Source organism: Mustela erminea, chromosome 4, assembly GCF_009829155.1.
Source record: "Mustela erminea isolate mMusErm1 chromosome 4, mMusErm1.Pri, whole genome shotgun sequence".
Lineage (NCBI taxonomy): Eukaryota > Metazoa > Chordata > Mammalia > Carnivora > Mustelidae > Mustela > Mustela erminea.
This window is the reverse complement of record NC_045617.1, coordinates 124,391,253-124,413,774: the sequence shown is the minus strand read 5'-3', so window position 1 is coordinate 124,413,774 and position 22,522 is coordinate 124,391,253. Positions and strand designations below refer to the sequence as shown.

General features: G+C 41.8%; 1 protein-coding gene across 6 annotated transcripts; it reads right to left on the bottom strand.

Moving 5' to 3' along the window:
* Positions 1 to 2,239: 2,239 nt before the first annotated feature.
* IRF4 (interferon regulatory factor 4) lies at positions 2,240 to 21,626 on the bottom strand. Of its 6 annotated transcripts, XR_004285151.1 has the most exons (10): positions 21,528 to 21,626; positions 19,907 to 20,178; positions 18,495 to 18,681; positions 17,552 to 17,640; positions 16,690 to 16,834; positions 13,457 to 13,564; positions 10,721 to 11,074; positions 7,423 to 7,535; positions 5,143 to 5,546; positions 2,240 to 2,728 (listed from the first exon to the last, which is right to left on the bottom strand). XR_004285151.1 is itself a non-coding variant. In XM_032340927.1 (9 exons), the coding sequence occupies exons 2-9, from the start codon at positions 20,120 to 20,122 to the stop codon at positions 5,403 to 5,405; spliced, it is 1,356 nt and encodes a 451-aa protein (XP_032196818.1). In that variant the 5' UTR covers positions 20,123 to 20,178; positions 21,528 to 21,626; the 3' UTR covers positions 3,933 to 5,402. The 6 variants fall into 6 exon arrangements, 5 of the variants coding, with proteins under 5 accessions (XP_032196818.1, XP_032196821.1, XP_032196819.1 ...); XM_032340927.1 differs by lacking the exon at positions 2,240 to 2,728 and having other exon boundaries at positions 3,933 to 5,546; XM_032340930.1 differs by lacking the exon at positions 2,240 to 2,728 and having other exon boundaries at positions 3,933 to 5,546; positions 16,690 to 16,831.
* Positions 21,627 to 22,522: the final 896 nt, after the last annotated feature.

Here is a 22,522-nt window from a genome sequence, read left to right as displayed (position 1 = left end):
TTGCTATGGAAACCTGACTCAGAAGGAGAGGGAAAACAAAGGCAAAGGAAATTATATTTGCTGGAAGGATTCTCTTTAAAGCCACCATCATGTCTAAGCCCATGAAAAAAAAAAAGGTGGGGTGGGGGAAGAACTGAGAATTATAATTTACCTAAAGTAGAGAATCAGCGAAGTTAATAAAATGTTCATAATTGGAACTACACCGATTCGAAACTTTTGAACAGTCACTCCAGGACGAGGATAAAATGAACTTTACAATCAATTATGGCAGACAGATGGTCTAAACAAAGATGGCAGAGGAAATATTTAAAGACAGCCATCTGCCACAACATACTGTCAACCTAGCAGTAGCAGGGGTCACTGAAGTTGACCTGAAGGTCACTGAAGGATACCTACAGCACCCTATAATTCATAACTCTCTGCTAATCTAGAAGATATCTATCTGCCTGAGTTAACTTAGGCATGGACTGTCCTAGAAAAAAAAAAAAAGAGAGAAAGAGAGAGAGTGTCTTTCCAGAGAGATGATGTAGAACTTGATGATGTTTTTTTCTGGCATCAATAAACACTGTCAGTGAACTTTATGTAAAAGTATTTATTTGCCAAAGTAATACTTGCTTTGAGGAAACTGAACCCAATACAGTCAAACTTCCACTGTGTAAAAAGAAAGGCTTGTAAACACTGGTACCTGAGGGAGGTGTGAAATTACTTAAACAAATTTAAGGGCTCAAAATCTCTTTGAAATTCTTTTTTAAACATAAGGACTTGATATACTACTTGGAAAAATTTGCTTATAAATACTGACTCAAGTTCATCCTTACTTGTTGAGCAGATAGAGACCCAAAAAACAGTACGATAGTTTATATTCCCACTAGATCTATTTGATTACCACCTAAAAAATTCGAAATTATTCTAAGCTAATATTCTGGGGCCCCTAGACACAGGTTACAAACACTTCTGACAGTTCCACAAAATCTTGGCTGCAAGGTTTTTTAACATCACAACCTGCAACCCTATCTTTCTAGTGTTCCCACTAGACTTGTGAGCAGTTGATAGGCTCTTTTACTACACAGTTTTATGTTATATTTCACATTCCGGATGCTGGTTAACCTACATCCCCTCCTCTTTAACAGCAGTGACAAAATCAAAGAAACTATGAATATAAAAGGAAACATTAACAATTTCCTTGGGTCTACTAGGCCTTTTAAAACACACAAGGGAGAAGAAGGAAAGGATTGTTCAATACTCTCCTTAGACGTGTTTCCATGCACTGAGAAACTGCCCTATGCTGGGACAAGTTTTGCTTTTTTTTTTTTTTTTTTTAAACTAGCAGAGCACTTTGAGATCTGATTTTACAGACGCATATGACAACCAGGAAGGAAGCAGGCTGCCGAAGCAGCTTCTCTGAAAGAACACAACAGAAGGAGGAAGTATTTTAAAAGCTATCAAGATGAGTGTTTAATAACACACACACAGCTCATAACAAATTACTTTTTTAAAAAAGTCTTTATTTAACAACTACATAAAACACCAGATTATCACGAATATAAATCTGTTTTGAAAAGCAATTTACAGCAAAAATTTATGACATTATGTACAATCATTTTCCACAGAATGATCTGCCTGGTTCTCTAGACATCCTTGTCTGGGAGACCTAGCAGCAAGAGGGAGCCAGTATAGCTATGGATTGAAGCCAAGGAAGCTGCCTGGTCCTAGCCACTTATCTAGATGGGGTGCAGGAAATGAATCCCACTACCCATTAAGTTCCTTCCATCTCAGAGTGTAAAGCAAAACAGGAGTTTATATTGGAGGAGGCCTGCTGCACTTTTTGGTTCTTGTCCACATCCTATCTTTCTTTTCCCTCACTTCAACTACACTTCACCTACATTCTCTCCTGAAAGCAGTGAAAATAAATACCAGGAATACTGTGTTCATGTGACAAGCTATTTGACACCAGTTAACAAGAGATGGATGAGATCCACCTACATTGACATGGATCAATCTCAAAGATGGAGCTATGAGAAAAGTAAGTTGCAGAACAATGCATATGGCAGGATAGCCCTAATACAACATTTGAATAGATGCCTGTCCACTATAAACTAGGGGTATATAGTAAAAATATAGACTTTAAAGAAGCTCACCACTTCTAGAAAAACATGTACCTGTGGAGAAAGGGGAAATGTGATCAAAGAGGAATGAAAAGTGGTTTGGCAAAAAACAAACAAACAAACAAACAAACAAACAAAAAAACATATATATATATATATATATATATATATATATATATATATATGAAAAAAAATTTGATGGTCACTGGTATAGCCAACACAGGAGCAAGGCTTCTCTTGGGATGCATGTGCACCTGTTGTTTCCCTCTCAGGCAAAAGCCCATGCCAGACTCTGCACCAAGACTCCTACACATAGTGACATGCAAAGAAAACCTTGCTCATACCCTAGCCCAGTGTGTGCCTTTTTATAAACACAAACCTGGCATATCTGTGCTTTGGTGATAACCATGTTGTCGTGTTGTTCATTCCATGCAGAATTTTAAACTATATGTCCCAGTGGAGCAGAGTCTTCCTAGCTTAAAGGCAACAGTCTTGCTGGGCTCTCAATAGGGCTCCAAACACTCCGGTTTTGCCCGGAACTGAGGGGGTTCCAAGGTTTGGGTTTGAAATGGGTTGGTCACCCTGGTTTTTACAGTGTTCCAGAAGACATCAACTACTGCCCACTGTTTATTAAATACACAGAACAAGAAATAAAACATTAGAACATGCACCTGTGAGACTTAAACATTTTTTAACCTTGTCATCTGAAGGTTTTTAGCATAATAAATGCCTAAAGTCCTCTATAGTATCTTCCATTACTACAAGCTAAATTCTACTTTATCAAGTTAAGGAATGAGGCAATCATTCATTTTCAAAGTCCTGAGACAGCTGTCAGGATTCTTTACCCTGATTATTTAATAATTCATTCATTAGCACACAGTCTGGATTTCTCCAAATTAAAAAAAAAAAAAAGTCAAAGTAGATGGGACTAAAGAAGAGAAAGTGGAAAGTGGCCCAAGTCAAGACTATTTTCCAGAAAATATAACTCCAGTGTTAAAGCAGATTAATATTAAGAAAGAAAGAAGAAAAGAATTCGCAACAATAGAAATCAAGCATCAAATCATCTACTTTGAGAATTCAGAAGACACAGCACCCCTGGGAATGACACCAGAGAACTTCTCTGAAGCACTGGTATGGGGTTAAATATTCTCCAGGGAAGAGGGCCACATACACTGGGGCCTGTGTCACAGTTGTTCCTAATTTTGTTTTCAATTCCCCCTTAGGATAATATATCCTAAAATACTTTGCATCTATAAGATGTATAAATTACTGCAATTCATAAAATATAATCTGCTGTCCATGTGTATTCCCTTTTAGCTGCTGATGAAATTCCTTAAACTGTGCTATGGACTGCATGGTGGTGGAATTCTGTAATGAAAATGCCTCTAAAAAGAGTGAGGTAAATCTGTGTTGTTAGGTTAAGAGAGCACTGCATAAAAGGGTTGCAAGGTGATCCTATAAGGTTTTTTGAGCTGATGTATATCTATAGAGAAGTGAAGTGTATTGGAAGAATAAGTCAAACTGTTCTTGTGGATATTTTAAGGGAGCAGGATTTGGGCTGGGAAAAAGAAAGAGGATGTTTCTTCATTTTTGCCTGTCTATATTTACATTTTCTGTAGTTAATATGTATTATGTTATGAAAAAATCTTTGGGGTGCCTGGGTGGCTCAGTTGGTTAAGCATCTGCCTTGGGCTCAGGTCATGATCCTGGGGTCCTGGGATCAGTCCCACATTGGACTCCCTGCTCAGCAGGGAGCCTGCTTCTCCTTTTCCCTCTGCCCCTCCTCCCTGCTCATGCTCTCTCTCTCTCTCATTTGCGCGCGCACTCTCTCTCTCTCAAGTAAATAAATTAAATCTTTGGGAAAAAAAACCCTCCTTTTAAAAGTTAAAAAAATGACATTTCCATGCTTAATTGCTTACTAAACTGGATAAAGGCTAAATATAATCTGTCTAATGCAAGGGATACTATTTGTTGAATGAATTTAAAAATATAGATTAGAAGAAGAGTGGCATATATTTGAGAACTACTAAGTCTTTTGCTGTGCCTGAAACTAATAGCAGTTTTTTTTTGTAGTATGATAAAAATATCAGTTGCCAGCATCAGTCTCAACATCTGTACTTTTCCAAAACAATCAACAAGGAAGTGATCGGATTTACTTAAGCATGTGGAGATCTTAGTGATTCTATAAAAAGATGTATTTGGAAAAAGCCCAGTAATTTCAAGGTCCTGTCAAACCATATTGGCATGAGGAAGCATATAATATACAAAATAAGCAAAAACAGCGCACTGAGTCTGCAGTTATGCAATCAGTGAAATCCTGTCATCATCTTTCCTAACAGAGTTCACCAAATTGAAAAGCATCGGCTCCTCCTCTTTAGTGTTGTCATGGATAACTAACTGATAGCCAAACAAAACAAACAGGGTAAGAGGGGAAATGTCACCGAGTTTCAGAAATATATCTTTAGTACTTGGATTGTTGATCTTTTTTTTTTTCTAAAGAAAAAATCTTTAGCAATATTTTCTACAGAATGAGAAACAAAAAGAAAAACAAAAAATATCTTAAGCAGTCATTACAAGATTGTAGAACTGACAAAAATACACCAATCAAGGGTAACCCTAATGCTTTTTGGTTCCAGAAAATACAACTGGCTCCAGGGTCACCCAAGGAGAGACAGCAAATGGGGGGCAGTGAGAGACAGGGCAGGGAAGTCCATGCTCCGGTGAGACCCAGGCCAGGGGCGGATGATCAGCCACCCTAAAGCTGGAGGCACTGACTGAGGCCACCTCAGTCAAAGATTCTCTTTCTAACAGCAAGCATTTTCTACAAAAGCAACATCTTCTATGTGCATTAATACATTTCTTTTGTGGGCAGAGTCACTTCAAATTTAGATATTATTTCCCTGAGAAATAGGACAACACTTACGTGCTTTTATCCATCTAGTTAGTGGTCAATACTGAAACACAAGTTTTCTCAGTTTTCAAGCAAAAAATAATCCACATCAAATTAAAGATAACATTTAAGTAAATGTAAACACACCCTTTGGTCAATTTTCACAGTAATCATCAAAGATGGCAGTCTACGGAAGACCCTGAAAACCGTTCTTCCTTTTTGCATAAACTCATCTGTCAATTAGATGGAGCAGGCCTTTTTACACCCATTCTTGCTGAAGTTCTCCTCAAGTGTTGAATTGAAGCCCCAATTTCCAAGTTTCTCAAAAGAAAAAGAGGGATTTCAATCAGCTTTTCCTGTCAAAGTCAGATATTTACAATGAAACAAAATCACTTGTCTTGACATTTTCATTCTTGAATGGACGAGTGGCGAATAGATCTGTGATAATCCTCTGGACTGTTAATGTGTTCAGGTAAATCATAGCCCCTTAGGAAATGTCCACTGTTTTGCTGAGCAAAATAATATAGTTGTCTGGCTAGTAGAGGTTCGACCTTTAATAAGAGATTTTAAAAAAATATTATTGAAATATTCTTTTTAACATCCTGTAATTGGCTCATCATTAAATAACTCAGTATCTAAAGATAAGGTAAAGTTAAATCCAAAATTAGGTGCTACACAAATCAAAACATTCTGAAGAAGTAATATTTTGTTAACCCTTACATACACCATAACCTAGAAATAGACCTACTTAATTCTGAGTTTTTACTCCAGTTAGTCAAAGGTGGTGCTTTCAACTTTGCTTTGCTTAAAACTTATGTCTAACTAAGCATGAGCAAAGCAGGTAAAATGACAAAATTAAAAGGAAGTTTGAGGTGATTAATGAAGTTTGAGGTAACTCAGAATAATTTAGGCCAATAAATTTTTCCATAACCACAGTTTGATAAGGATGAGGGTATAAATCCTGAACAAGTTACAATTCTTGGATGACCTAGATAATCTGCATAAGATAAAGGAAAAAAGAAAGGAGCAAAATCTATACAAACAAAACACTGTTATTATGGGGAAAGATGTTAATTCTTCCAGTTTGGTGATTTATGTGTTCATATTCACTAAAACAATTCAGCTTTCAGAATTTTCCTTAATTTACAGCATCTAAGAAAATTGAATACTTTGTTAATCAATTCTGCTATTAAATTGAGCCGCTGTTATTTGATATATAAAAACTTCAAGCATAATTCATATGAAATACTTGAAATGAATTAAATCCATAATAAAAAGAAATAGGAACTCTTGGGTGTACACATACCCACTTTTCTTTTCCATCCCAGACAACTAATTCCAGGGACACTTGCTGCAGGAACACATAGCTGCCTAACCCAGTGGAGGGCTAGAGCACCCAGCAAACCCTTAAAATCAGACTGATGCAGGAGGTTTTCACCAGGTTTTGAAACATTATCAATACCAAGTTTACTTAGTCATTTAATAACCCTAGCTGTTAATAAGATATCAATTATTATATTAATTACTAGAGATAATTCATGAAAAAGCTCTAAAGTCTACAGGACTATATTTTTATTGGTTGGTTGGTTTTGATTTTACAATCAAGAGGGGGTACTGTGTGTTTAAAATTAGATAGTGTTTTATTTCAGTTGTCAATAAAAAAACATTATGGGAACTAAAATATGGCCTGAATGTTTCTATTATTGGGTGTATATATATATATTTTATCTGTTACTGCTTATTGTCTGGGCTCATTAATAATTCTTGAAGGTATGTAGCAAGGTAAAGTTTTCAAATTCAAAATCTTGTGTATCCAAAACTCTGTTTTTAATGACAAATTTATTCCAAATGACCCTATTATAAACTCTGCTAGAGAACACTGATCTACTTAAATTCATTGACAGAGTTAGCCTCCTCCAAATAACATAGGATTCCTGGTTTCCATTAGTTAAATAATTTCTAAAAATCCAGAAATAAAAGAGGATTTGGAAAAAATTGGAGGGGACTGCAAAATATGTAAGTCAATGGACAGCTTTCCATTTGGGAAAAGTTTCTCCATCAAGTAAAGATCAGCTAGACAGCATTTTAAAAACAATATTAAACATGGAGAATTTTAAAGGGAAACTTTTTATCGCCCATCCTTTTAAATCCTCATAAAATGGGAATAGGACAATATCTTGATTGATACACAAGATCGGAAGAAGGAAACCCATGATTGCAGGTTTGTGATGAGTAAACCTCTAGGACTGGGAAAAACATGTGGTTCCCTGGGCTGTGCTTCCTGCACCATTCCCTGGGCCATGCTTTTTCCCTCACAATTTTCCTGTCACTTGACATATAGTTTTCATTTGAGACTTTTCTAACTGGGACACTGCCGTTGTTGAAAAACAGGGAAAGCTAATCATTTGAATGTGACTAAATACCCACGTGAGCAGTGATGAGCTTCCTTTGCCTCTGAGGATCTGGAAACTCTTCTCCGAAGCACAGAGTTACCTGGAATCTTGGCAGGGGACGGCCATGGTGAGCGAAAGCTTGCAACTCTGGAGAAGCCCCAGAAAAAAAAAAAAAACAAACCACAAACAAACAAAAAAACTGATCAGAAACCATCACTGAACATGCCAGGTTAAAGAGGAAGCAAAACTAAAATAGGAGTGAGTATTTTTTATTTCTCTCAGTTGGGTTCATAATTTATAGACCCCAGATATGGAATTGCATGTACGTGTTCATAGGTATGCTTTTCCTGAGAGAGCTCCAGGTTTCACTTGATTCTTTTTTTTTTCCTTAAATTTTATGTATTTATTTGAGAGAGAGTGAGAATGAGAGAGAAAGCTCAAGCAGGGAGAAAGAGAAGGAGAAGCAGGCTCCCCGCTAAGCAAGGAGGCTGACACAGGGCTCAATCCTGAGACCCAAATTGAAGGCAGATGCTTAAACAACTGAGCCACCCAGGAGCCCCTCACTTGAATCTTTAAGGGAAATATGGCCTGCAGATTAAGAAACCTTCATTTGCAGCACTGGACCCATGAGAGTGCAAAGGGTAGCAGAAAGGAGTGAAGGATGAAGAAAAAGGAAAAGAAATGTAGCCATGTTGAGGCAAAATAATTTATACAAAGGAGAAATTGTATTTATTTAAAAAATAAAATTTTTTGATTATTCAAAAATGTCATCCCAAAACTGCTGAGCCCTCATAATCCAATATCTATACTACTCAGGACCTCTCCATGATTCAGGCATCTCTAAAAATGCTTTACTGTTATCCTGGGGACCGAGCACCAGTGATGGGCAGCTGTCTCCTCCTTAGCACTAGGCTTAAACTCTGGGACTTTGAGCTGACTTCTTGCCCATCTTCTGGGACAGATTTGAAAAGAAAAATGTGGTGATGAGACACTAAGGGCCCCACTTTTGTGTATATGTATATCCTGAAGACACCACTCCTACTCTAAGGATGCAGAACAAACTGTTGGAAAGACAGATATGCATTGATCCCCTGACATTGATCCATGTTGCTTTGCCCATATTCAAGATGACTCTTAAGCCCCTTAGCTGCTCCTATTTCTTTCCTTTCCACCAGAGTTAAATGCCGTGTCCCCAAGAGAAACACACATGGTTGTTGCTACAACTTCTGCAGAACAGTGTGCACATGCATCTTGATCAGATATGCACCCTTGGGCTTTGCCTTTAGGGGCTGTCCCTAGTAGTTTGCAAATCCTGAATGGGGAGATATCAAAGATCTTCACTGTTCTCTTCAACCGAAGAAAAGTTTCTAACTAACTCACTGGACTGTTTGACTTCCTGCTTCTTTTTTTTTCCTTCCAGAATTCAAATCAAACCTAACTGACTTAGTCAGAATGTGTAAAAGGCATTCACACTACTGAGGTCTGAGACTACACCTACACAAGCTAATCAGAGTGGCGAGTTGGCACAATTCTCCAAAAAAGTCATGTCTTAAATGCTTGATAACATAAGAACATTCTGTGGGAATCCTTGATTATGCAGAAGCTGGTCTACACAGCAGCAATTTTTAAGTTCTTGAATACTTCAAGGTAAGAGGTGGCAATGAGCAAAAAGCACAGCGCATGGTTACAGAGGAAGAAAAAAAACACTCTTGCTCAAAGATAAATATTAAATTCTAGGCAAGTGAATTCACAACATACAGATGTTCACAGCTTGTGCATCAGGCCTTTCTGCTTCTTGCTTGTACCCAGCTCTCAGTGACTGTGACTCAAAAGTGTACTTATAGCCTACTTAGAATGGTAGGATTTGAACTTCCTAAAACATACACGGTGAGATAAACTCACAGAAGCAAGTGTCATTCCTCTTGGATATCTTAACTAAAGCCCTAGCCCTGTGGCTCTGAATCCAAAGAGACCAAGATTCACAGCCTGTGAGCTGATCCAACCAAGCCCCACCGCCCCCCACCGCATTGACTCTTTCAGACCCTTTTGCATACTTAAGAGGTGCAGACAAGATGTCCCTCAGTAGCTCCTGAGACTCTTCCTTGGGTTCCTACCATGACTCCATACTGGACCCCAGGATGGACAAAACAGTCGTGGCACAGATTTGGAGGCAGTTTTGCAGCTCAGAGGGAGAAAGGGGTGTTCAGGCCCAATTGCCTTTCTCACCCTGGTGCTGCCTTGGGGAACCAGAGGCTCAGTTCTCCCTCTTCCTCTTGTTATACATCTTAGTCAAGGGTTAGTCATGTAGGGACATATTTGTTTGGGGGCATCAAAAGAGAATTTGGGTGTGCCTACATGAATTTGGGCAACTTAAACCCAAAAGGCTAAGCAAATGTCAACAATGTCAAAGCACATAGATGCTTCATATTTTTATTTTAAATAAACTGAATCAGGAAGCATATTCAGGGAAAGGAGAGGCACATGAAAACCCAAAAACACAGGGTGTTATTGAAGGGGCACTTATAAAGAATAGCTTCAGGATAAGGTACAGAGTAAGGGACAGAAAGAGTCGGCAGTTAGCCGACAGAATATCTTTCTCCCTCCAAAGAGGCATCATCAATATAGATAGTTAAATTAATATTCTGGATGAAGCTGCAACAATACTGTGGCCATGGTTTCATAAAAGCCAGTCTGGGGCTAATTTAACTGTCATGAAATCAAAACTAAATAAACAAAACTTACTGGTTTTAGAAAATATTATTTGAAACATATCATAGAGATAACTCAGAGTTTTCTCAAAAATTTCCCCTTTGCAAAATCGGTTCCACACACTCTATACTTAGTCCCACTTGCTGGAGGGCATATGCATAGGGGTAACACATCACATAACCAAGAAAGTTAACAATACACTTCTAACCTTTATGATTTTCCTAGGAACCCTAAAAAAGCTGAACTATCAGCAGCCATGTTTGCTGAGATCATACTGCCAATAAAGTGTGAACCTTTTCAGTCTGTGACTATTTGTTGAATACCAAATTTCAAGATATCAGCCTGAACCACAATCCCCTTGACCAATCTCTCTCCTCTTCACACCCCTTTGTTGATGGAGAGGACCAGGTGGCAGAGGCAGAGGTGAGAGATGAACAAACAAGAAACCTATTCTCAGATCATGCCAGGTCAGCTCAGGGGTTAATAGAAGGAAGACCTCTGTCTGGAATGGGAGTGACCTTCTGTTTGGACCATGTGGCAGGCACAGTGTCACCCCCTCCATTCTGTCTCTTAGGCTCACAGGTGTGGGATGCTCCTTTCTAATAGAACATTTGGTGCATTACCTGCTAAAAACTGCTGTGTGTCAAAGAGCTTGCAAGTCTGGTCCCTCTCCAGTTTATTGGGTCGGTCACTGCAGAGTGCCAGAGGCCCATCCCAGTAGATCCTGCTCTGGCACAGTCTTTTGGCATACAGACCGTCGGGGGCCATCCAGAGGACCACACCCCTTTCCAGGTGGCTCAGAAGTTTCTCGATGTTTTTCCTCTGGCCATTGTCTTCTGGGTAGGGGAAAAGGACCTGGTCCAGGTTACTGGCATCGTAGGTATGCCCATGGGAGATCCGACAGCCTTCTGGGCTAGATGTGGTCAGCTCTTTCACCAGGATCTCCCGGTAGTACAAACAAATGTGGAGTCGACAGTCTGTAAACACAGAGATTTCAAGGTCAGTGCTAAGGGACCAAGGAGCATTAGATATACATCAGGATGCCAAGCTATTCAACCAGAGCATGTGTATTTGATGGGACACTGGTGTCCCAAGATACTCCATTAAAAGCAGAAAGTTCCAGGGTCAAGGAAGTGTAGGAAATGCTGCACACCCCCATCTCCCTCTGGGAGTCACAAACAGTAAAAGATATTAAGGAAATCCTGAAAGAAATTTATTTAATGTTGTCTAACTCAGCATTTTCCACATTTGTGTGACCATACATTTTTTTTGTGGAGGGGGATCACACCTTACATTAATTTTCTGCACAATATATTTGACGCATATTAGAGAGCACCACTGGTTAAGAACTTTCTGCATCATTGTTTTGGTGATGATGATAGTGGTGATGACAAAATTATGTCTAAAATAATAAGTCATGTACCACTGAACAAAATTCATCTTTAAGTATGGCAATCAGTTTTGATTTTGGAGGAAGTAAACCCTAAGTCTAATTTCTATTAGTTAAAAGAATATAATGATGTTTCAAAAAATTAACAAAAATGCTCACCTAAGAAACTACCCTAAAATATCAATATGATGTCACTTACATAAAAAAAATTATACATATAAGTGCACAGTGGTGATTTCTGTGTGGTAGGAATATGATGTTTTATTCTCCACCTTTTCTTTTCTGATTGTCACATTAGTTTCTATGCTGTGTATGTATGTACTACTTGTGTAATAAAATTAATTCATGTGGAAAGAAAAGAATCAATGAAAAAAATGTTCTAAGGCTAAAGTCCCACTAGGCTTTCAAAATCTGCCTTGAAAATAACTGTGCTTTTTAAAACATTTAACTTGATGAGTTCACTTATGAAATTTTTCTTCAGAATAGGACCCACAAACTGAAAGGACAACAAAGCTAGGTCTGCAAAATGTCCCTTAACTGTCAGTCCCTTAACTGAAATGCAAAAGGGCTTCATGTATAGGCAATAGCTACCCATCCATAACTGTATGGGATTTAAAAATAAATGGGAATTACAGTTCTCCAACAAATATGCTCAAGGTCCATAATTAATTTGCATTATGCACACCAAAAAAAGAAACCCACAAAACTCCTCAATGGTTTTGAGACTTAATCCACATCACTATCTCAATTCTCCACTTCAGTTTCTGCTGCTGTAAACACACTAGTGGAGAGCGAGCACAGACAGTATACTTTGATGACAGTGAGTGTTGGCCATTTGAGGTGACTTATAGGGCAGGTTTCATTTCATTTAATGTCATCAGAAATCATGAGGTCACAGTAACATAAATAGCTATTTATTTCCTACTTTCCAGGCACCCACATAGGTCTTCAGTGCTTAAGAGAAGGGTTAGAAAGTTTCTAAAATTAAGCACGAGATTTCCATTTAAAAATATCTCCCCTCCATCATTTAGGAGCATCTAAGAAGAAAGCAGCAGCCTCATTCAGAACTTCAGAACTGAAAAGAACCTGGAAGCAAGAAAGGTGCCCACAACTTTCTGAAACCTTCAGAATTTACTTCATACTTTTCTATCATTGATTTTTAAAAAGCCCAAGGGGAAAGGTGAGAATTCTGAGGCTAACTTAAGGTCTTCATTTTTAATGTAATTACAAATCTCATTTTAAAACAACTCAAAATACTATCTAAAAAATAACTATATACACACCACATATGCTTAGTAAACCTTGAGGTGCCTTCCTTAAAACAGGTAAGATCTTTGAGCTTGCAGAGATTCTTTTAGAAATGAATCTTTAAAAATCAGCTCTAATCTAATTTTTTGCAAAACCTATCGAATTTTAGAGGAAGAATGACTGCAAGGCTCACAACTTTTAGGCATATGAATGTAATAAAGAGAAAGGAGTCAGAACTCATGTTCCCAGGATGCCAGAGAGGAAGAACTATTTGTAGCTAAACCTGGAAGGATTATCAACTTTTTAAAATGAGAAACCTTTGTATATTCTTCTAAGAAATTATGCTACATTGTGAGGATGTTGGCTGAAGGGGGGTGGATCCCTGGTATATAAATCTGAGGTGTTCACAGTCTTGGAAATTCAGATAAATGTCAGTGGAAACCTTAAAATGACTCAGTTCAAATCAGCATTTAGAATTGGCATCAGAATCAAAAGCTAGCTTCCTAGTGCTAAATTTTCTAATGATGTTCCTCATTGATGGAAGTTGAGAGTCAGATTATGTTCATACCCTCTCTAGTCCCCAGATGGAAGAAAACCAATGTGCACGGTCTATGCTCAGGAATACTCCCCTCCCCAGTCAAATATACCCAAAGGTGAGGGCTGATCCATAGCAGAAGCCAGCCTCCTGCAGGGGGCCTCTGGAAGGGAACACTGCACTCACCTGAGAGCGCCAAGGCTTCAGCAGACCTTATGCTTGGCTCTATGGGGATTCCAGGGGCCTGGGACTCAGGCGGGGCACAAGCATAAAAGGTTCCTGTCACCTGGCAACCTGCATTTGTAAATAAGAATCAGATGATGTCTAAACAGAGTCAGTCCCACGACGCATAGGAAGGTCTCCTCTCCCTGGGGGTGCACCAACCCTGGGAGGGAGGAGCCAAGTGCCCTCTAGAACTGACCAGTGACATTCTCAAGTGACAAAGACAAGTTGAAGTCCAATCATAAATAACAAGATTGAAAGAAGAAGGAGCTTTGGATGGAAACTTGGAATAGTCCCTCAATAATTTTCTTCTTTTTTAAGTTTCTTTTTTTAAAATCAGCTGTTAAGCTGATTAACAGCTTAATCACTTCACATAATTACCATTGTGTGTGTGTGTGTGTGTGTGTGTGTGTGTGTGCGCACGCGCGCGCACGTGCACGCTAGCGCTATATAGTGGGAATATTTAGATCTACTCTCTTAGCAGTTTTAAACACAATAGAGAATTGCTAACTATAGTCACCATGTTGTGTTTAGATCTCCAGAACTTATTCATCTTTAATTGGAAGTTTGTACCCTTTGAGCAACATCCCTCTATGTTATCTGATAAACAGGATAACTTAGGCTCAGAGAGAGTCATCCTTGTTCACACTGCAAGTTCACAGTAGAGCTCAGGTCTACTGAGTTCTGATGCCAAAGAGTCCAATTAAAAACTTACAAATTGTTTACTACACATTTATTTAGCTTTCTATTTCTGGCTTCAGGAAGAAAATTGAACCATAGGTCTTGGCAGCATAATAGCTGTGTATCACAGTTATTACAACAGTAATAGAGAAAGAATATGTGATAGAACAAAATTTTGGTGATTCTTCATTTAATGCCAACTATGCTTCAAAATATATCTACATATTCCATATTTTTGTACAGTTTGAGGCAAGGCCTTGTTAATAAGTTTTAGTTCCATATAGCCTAATGCATTAGACTCAAGTCTGAATTTCAGAAACACCAGTTTAATGTTAGCTAACTCCTCCACGATGGAATGGAAAGCAACCTTTGCTGCAAATCACTCTTGAAAAGCTAATAAAATCAAATTCTGAGCTTTTTTGTAAACATGCCACTAAAAACAAATTTTAAATGATAGTATACTTCATCAATCCCCTAAAGCCAAAAGTGACCTGAACATGATTAAAAAAACAGGAACTGACCAAATAGTGAAGAGCCAAATATTCCTACAAATACTGAAGGATCTGAGTCTTGACCCATCTCAGGGTATCTATATAAATATCTAACTCAAAAGTCCTAGAAGTTTGTGTTTTCCTGTATTCGATACACTGTGTGAAGTCTTCTCTGCACTTAGCTAATTAATGCTTCCACTGAGTGATCTCATTTTGATGTCTGGGAAACTCTATGAGCATGGGACCACATCTAATCCAGAGTGAACAAAGTTCTTTGGACCCCAACACCAGCACTAGTCACCTTATGGTGACTGTTTTCTTTTCTTAGTATTTATTCATTCCATTCTTACTATCACTTCTAATCCCAAAAATAACTATGATAGGCACACTATTTTTTTAAAGTAAACTCTACCCCCATGTGGGGCTCAGACTCACGACCCCAAGATCAAGAGTGGCATCCTCTACCAACTAAGACAACCAGGTGCCCGCTGGGCACACTACTGTTTAAGAGAATACATTAGCTCAATAATTTGCTGACGTCCCAATAGAGGAAAGGCTTGGGCACAGCTATGTATGCCCATTTTGCAGATGTATAGAAAGAAACAGACCAGTGAGATTACTGGCCCTGTCGACATTAAGAGACAATCCAGGAGGGAAGACTGACAAAATCTGTAACTTTTTGTCAAAGATTATTCAGGGAAATGAAAAATATTAACCTATCAAACCGATAATTAAAAAAAATATGGCCAACTAGTTTGACATCTGAGACCCTCTGTCTTAAATGAAATAGATCTGAGGTTGAACTCCAGCCCCTCACTTACACTGGATAACTTTCAGCATTACTTACATTCTGTGAATTTCCCTTAAAAGTGGGGGGGGGGGCAGTTTTTAGCTGCCTGGGATGGATCTCTGTGATGTTTATTATTTTTATTTATTTACCTATTTTGAGATTAGTGACCCCTTTATTTTTTTTCTGTGATGTTTATTTTTTATTTTTTTTAAAGATTTTAATTCATTTACTTGAGACAGAGAGAGCACATGAGTGGGGGGATGGGTTGCAGAGGGATGGGGAGAAGCAGACTCGCCACTGAGCAGGGAGCCTGATTCTCAATCCCAGGACCCTGGGGGATCCCTGGTGGTTCCTGGGAAGCATAACCTGAGCCAAAGGCAGACACTTAACGGTCTGAGCCACCCAGGTGCCTTTTTCTGTGATGTTTAAATAAGATCTCATGTAAGGCAGTTCCCAGCATAGGTCCTGGCACAAGTAGGCCAGGTGTCAGTAAACATTGGAGTCCTTCCCCTGAGGACTTTAACTCTCTCCTTCACTGTACATAAGGTCTTTCCTAGCAGCTCTGAGGAGGACAGATCACGAGAGATCAGGGCCCTTTGGCCAGGTTTGTTCTGTTGGGTGAGCCACAGGCCTAAAAACCAGCCCCAGCAAACTCCTTACCATTTTCTTTTTTTTTTTTCCTTTCTTTTTAAAATTTAATTTAATTTAATTTTTTTAGTGTTCCAAGATTCATTGTTTATGCACCACACCCAGTGCTCCATGCAATACGCGCCCTCCTTAATACCTATTACCAGGCTCACCTAACCCCTCACCCCATCCCCTCCAAAACCCTCAGTTTGTTTCTCAGAGTCCACAGTCTCCCCGTCCAACTTCCCCCAACTCACTTGTCCTCTCCTTCTCCCCATGTCCTCCATGTTATTCCTTATGCTCCACAGGTAAGTGAAACCATATGATAATTGACTCTCTCTGCTTGATTATTTTACTCAGCATAATCTCTTCCACTCCTTACCATTTTCTTTCTTTTTTTTTTTTTTTAAAGATTTTTATTTATTTATTCGACAGACAGAGATTACATGTAGGCAGACAGGCAGGCAGAGAGAGAGGAATGGAAGCAGGCTCCCCGCTGAGCAGAGAGCCCGATGCGGGGCTCGATCCCAGGACCCTGGGATCAAGACCTGAGCCGAAGGCAGAGGCTTTAACCCCCTGAGCCACCCAGGTGCCCCACCACTCCTTACCATTTTCACAAGCCGGGCCTTGCCAGTGGTGGCTGCGGGATCCAAACGTCACAGGACATTGATATGGGATTTCTGGGTGGGGCTGATCAGGGACATATTCTCTCCAGCTTCGGTCATGGGGTGGCATCATGTAGTTATGAACCTGCTAAAGGAATATGAGGGAACAGCTGAGATGAAAGACAACCAGCAAGGCAAAGTTCAGTTGCTTGGCACTGGGAAAGGGGAGGGGGCAGATTCTCTCAAAGTCAGACTCCTCACAGAATCTCTAGTTTGGCTGAGACCCAAATAATTTTACCATCTCAAAAGACTTTGGAATGAATAGCTCATCACACTAGGTGGAAAGTAGCCATAAAGAATCAAAAAGCACAATGAAGACAGTGTTATAAAGTAATGATTTGTGTAAAGCTTCATCATATGGTTAAACCTGGCACCAAAAGTACTGCAGGAAAATTTGCTTTCTTCTACCCACCAAAGTGAATAAAACAGAGCTGTAATTCACATGAGAAAAGTCTGAAGACATCAGCTGCCCTGTGGTTTCACATGATAAAGCACTACTTCCAAAATTTTCATCTTCCACAAAAGATCTGTTTCCCAGATTTCAGAATCAGTAGCATAGGTCCATGCTAACAGGCAGACACATCCATTTCTCCACTCCTTAAAACAAACACCTATAGTAACACCAGGCAGAAAGTGAGACATTCATCCAATGATTGGGGATTTGGGTTGGCTGACTGACTAATAACAAAAACAAAGTGCTGCAGTTTTGTTTGTGTATTTTTCCTGGCATGTGGCTCTAGCTGGCTCATGTGGCCTCACCCATACCCAGCCTTCCCTTCTAGAAGCCCTATGTCCTCCACCATACCTGAGCTGGGAGTGAGGTATAAGGAGTCGTCATGGTGTAGGGGTGGCTCATGGTCATCTGTGGGTCCTCCAGGGTGAGCTGCTTTGCTCCTATGTGTTTGGGCAAAAGACAAATGGCAAAGTGTGAAAAAAAAGGAACTGTCATAACTAAAAGTGAAATCTTAGAAAACACCTGAGAGTTTAATTCCTAGAATGCATAATGGTGTTGACAAATAAGGTACTTTTTTAGTAATTCCCATGGGCAATTACTTGTTCAGGTTATTAAACTGATTTCTACAAGGTCTGACCTATATAAGACAGGTAGAGAAGGCGATGAAATGTTGTGTGTGAATGCACACAATGTCATATAAAGGGCCCCACCAGCAAGATGCTTCACAAGTGAAGTCATCTGTATGGACTGCTTAAAATGCAGATTCTTGGGCTCTACTCTGACACACTGGTCAGAAACTTGGAAAGAGAGGATCTGAATTTCAATAAGGCTCCCAGCCTATCAGAGTACACTCAATAACGACATTTTCATTACTATAAATAATAACAATATATGGATATATGTACCCTTCCTTTCTACAGAATGGTTAATCATGAAACACTGATAAGTAAAGATAAAACTCTGAACAAGTTTTCCATATTTTGTTTGAAAAATTTGGACCATATCTTACACCAATAGAACTAACTGAAAAACACATGCACACACATGCATGTGCATACACCCACAGGTAGAGAGTTGGAATCTGAGAAATCAACCTATACCAATACCACAAGAATTTCAATTTATGACCCTGAGAACTTGGGCAAAGAGCCTCTTGGGCTTGAACATGAGGCAGGAGGAAGGAAGGGTATAAAAGAAAAAAAAAGAAAAACAGACCCTCAGAATGAAATAAGGCCTGAAAACTGAAAATTGTCAGGCTGCCTATATTCTGTGACCCCAATCCAGGAAGCCCTACCTTTTTTTGCACCCTCAGGAACAATCCTGTATACTTTGTAGGGGTCTGAGATGTCCAGCTGACTCCTCTCCACAAGTTCCTCAAAGTCATTGCTCTTGTTCAAAGCACACCGCAAACGTGTCTTCCAGGTAGGAGGGTCTGGCTTATCTATGCCTTCTCGAAACTTTCCTTTAAATAGTGCCCAAGCCTTGTGGGAAAGAAGAGGGGGAAGAAAGTTAAAATATAGGTCTTAAAAAAAAAAAAAAAAAAAGAACCCGAGCATAATATTTCTAAAGGAAAGAACAATGCTTAGTTGCCTCAGATTTCTACTGTTGCTCAAAACATGGGACAGAAATACAACAGGTCTCCTCCAGGTAAACTACTTTCCCCCTTGGACTCTTTGCTGAATTGAAGACAAACGGTTTGAGCATTCTCTATGTATTTAAAAGAGGTAGGTGAGATGTGGAGGGTCCCTGGAAAGGGGCCCTAATCACCCTCTCCCCTCACAGTGTCTGAAGTGAGTTCCCCTGGAACTAGGGATGAGCTGGTATACATTGAGTACATCTGAATGGTCAGATACTCTGAGAGCAAATTCCAGAGGAAGTCCCCTGCGCCTGTTCTGCCTGCAGGTGGTGGGGCTGGGTCCTAAGGCACAGTTCATTGGGTAAACTGCTGTAGGGGAAAACTATCATCACACACACACACACACACACACACACACACACACGCCTAGAGAAAAATGTTTAAAGACTTGGAAAGAGGGAATCAGACAGAAACACATATGGAAGAACCAAAGAGAGCTAGAAAGTTAGAGAGACTGACAAAGAGGGAACTAAAGAAAAAAAAAAAAAATCCAGAGAGAGAGAGACCTGCAGAGAAAAACTGTGAAACAGAGAAAGACAGACTAGTAGATGGACAGGAAAACAGAGACAGACTCAAGCACACATAACGGTGCTCACAGAAAAGAAACAGGGAGACAAAAAGAGACACACGTTGACAGTACAGAAAGAGGCTCCGATGGAGGCAAAGGAACCCACATAAATGCAAACAGGAACCCTCAAGTCAGCGCTGCTCTCCCGGGGGCTGAGCCGCCAGACATTTATTTCCCTGCTGCTAGAGCCATCCGACCCCCTTGGTACTGCTCATGCCACACGTTCTGGATTGGTACCCCCGTTTCTAAAAACACTGCAAAGGTTGAAAACTCTCTTCTTCTTTCCTAGCTTCTGCGGATTGCCACCTGATGCTCCCGGACCGCCCGCCCTGCGGGTCTCATCCCATCCCGTCCTTCCCGCGCGGTCCCCTCTCCTCTAAGAACCTCCAGGCGCCCACTGGGATCGCCACGGAGTCTCGGTTGGGGATCCACTCGGCTCTCTGGGGCCTTCCCTCCACCACCACCACCCCCACCTTGGCTGGGCTCCCCTCGTGCTAGTAACCTTGAAGAGGGCGGCGTCCTCCTCGCGGTTGTAGTCTTGCTTTCCCGCGTGCTTCCAGGGGATGCGGAAGATGCTCTTCTCCTCGTTCTCCCACACTAGCCCTGGGTACTTGCCGCTGTCGATCTGGTCGATCAGCCACTGGCGGAGTTTCCCATTGCCGCAGCTCACCGAGCTCATGCCGAACTCTCCTCCTCGGCCGCCGCCCTCCAGGTTCATGCCCCGCACTCCGACTGTCGCCCTCACGCGCCCAGGATCCGCCTCCTGCACTCACTCTGCGCGGCAGAGAGGAGGGCCAGCCGTTAGCCACCCAGGCACAGCGCTCGGAGCACCTTCTCAAACCTTCTGACAACGACCAGGAGGCCCTGGAGTCTCCGAGATAGCTAGGAGCACACTGCAAAAGTCGGTGTCACCAAAGGCCCCTGAGAGAAAGTACCTTATCAGTTGGCCCGGTCTCATCCCCTTGGCATTCCCGGTCCTCAGTCTCCTAAGCGTGCTTCCCGCGGAGTTCATCCTGCTACCCCACCTTCTGGATTCTTCATTCTTGTTACACACCCCACAGACCAAACCCTGCCCAGGCAACACAAGTCTTGTCTTTGCGCACACTGCGAAATCCAGCCGCCACCCCTCTGGCACCGTTTCCGTGCTCACTCAATTCCCGCTCTTCTTTGCCTATTTCCAAACCGTTGCCAGTCCATTTCTCCCTTCATTTTCAGTTACCACTCTTGCCCACTCCACCATTCACACTCCTTTGGTGGGCCCCGCGCGCCAAGAATCTCGCACGTGGGAAAGAAAGCCTGCTGTATGGACATTCCAGGTGCTCAGCACCAGCACCTCCTGCCAGGGCTTTCTCCTTCCATACCTGCACTCTCTGCTCCAAGAGAATCCTCAAGCATTCAGCAGCTAGCAAGGACTAAGTGGGCACTGGGAGCAACTCGCGGCTGAGACCCGGTCCAAGGCAAGGAGCGCAGCCAAATAGCGGGAGATTCTGGCGCGCAGAGTGTCAGCCAGACCCAGGAGGCCCGCGCGAGAGAGCGGAGGCAGAGAGGGAGCCAGGAGGTTCTCAGAGGGCACGGGTTGAGGCAGCAGAGCGCAGGGCCCCAAGTGGCCCAAATTCCGAGCTCCTCCTCCACCACCACCAGTCGGGGAGCAATGCGCCAGAGGCCAAGGTAAGTTTGAGCCCTTAAGGGCCGCAGAATAAGGAGCCCCGGATTGAAGCCTCTGGAGTAAGAGGCTGTCCTTCCTCAAGAAAGCCTGCAGTGCTGTGTAGGTCCTTTGAATGGCCCCGCCTTGGCCTCTCCTGGGGCCCTGACAGCCTCTTTATCCCATTCCGTCCAGCGCTTGGTCTCCCCCGGGTCTGGGCAGGGCCGAACCACAAAGTGGTGAGAGCAATGCTTGGGCATTGTCCCAGGTGGCCTTCAACAGAGCCCAAACAAAAGTCCCGGGGCCCAAAGCAGACGAAGTGAGAATCGGGGCTCCTTCGAGAGGCATGCTCCCTCTCGGGTCCTAAACTGGGGGCCCCTGAGCTGCCCTCGAGATGGACTCCGGGACCTCGAGTCTCGCGCTCCCGGTTCTCTGTAGTGCCAGCCTCACATCCGTTCTCCTTCCCGACCCCAAGCCTTACCTCGCCCCCAACTCGGAGCTGAGGGCAGTAGTGGGTCCCAAGTTCAACTGGTGAAACTAAGTATCGGAGGTGGGAAAGAGGAACTTATAAAGCGTAAAAGCCCGCTGGGGCGGAGCCTGGGGCGGGGCTGGGCGGGTACGAAAGCGCCTGCCGGGTTGGAGCCGGGTAGGGGGGTGGAGGGCCGCTGTGAGCAGAGACTGGGGCGCCGCGGGAGAATCCCGGGGCCAAGACTAGAAGAAGCATGTGTTGAGGGGTGTGAGCTGCCGCCAGGCTTGGGGCCTTAGAGCCCCCTGCGATCCACCTCGCGTTGCGCAGGGCGAGCGCACCTCGAGTGGGGCGTGCGCAGCTACGGGGACCCTAATGTGTGGAGGTTTCCTGCCAAGGGGAAGGCGCGAAATGGGGACCTCGCCTGAGCGCTAGGTCCTACGGGAGCCCGGTTGATAATAACAGTTAAACAACTGCGATGTGGTTAGGACGGGAAGTGGGGGCGTGCAGGAGCGGGAATCTGGAGTGCAGGGGACTTCACTTGAAGAGCGTGTAACCAAAAACGGAGGAATTGTCCACATCGTAGAATTGTGGGTGGATGGCGGCACTCTTGGAATCGCAGCTGTCGCTGAAAGCCTGCTCTCCTAGGTGGTTAGAGAACATCCTACCATTAAAAATAAGAAGAAGAAAAAGCATGGCTCAGATACTTTAAGCTAGCTATAAACTGTGGCTCAAATACTCTCTGTCCGTATGTTTAAAATACATACAGACTTTTGGATCTATTGAACTGGTGAATTGAGTTTACTCAGAAAGACAGTGCATCGCCCCTAAAATTTCAATTTGGGCAACACTAAAGAGTTGAAGGGAGGGGTCACGAAGTATCAAAAGGCTTAATTGCTTCTGGACTTCAGTTCACTTTAAAATGACATAGTTTTAACATTAGTCTGGTAGGAAGCAAATTTTAACTGGGATATAAATGTTCAGAATAGAAATAATATTTAAAAGGACCT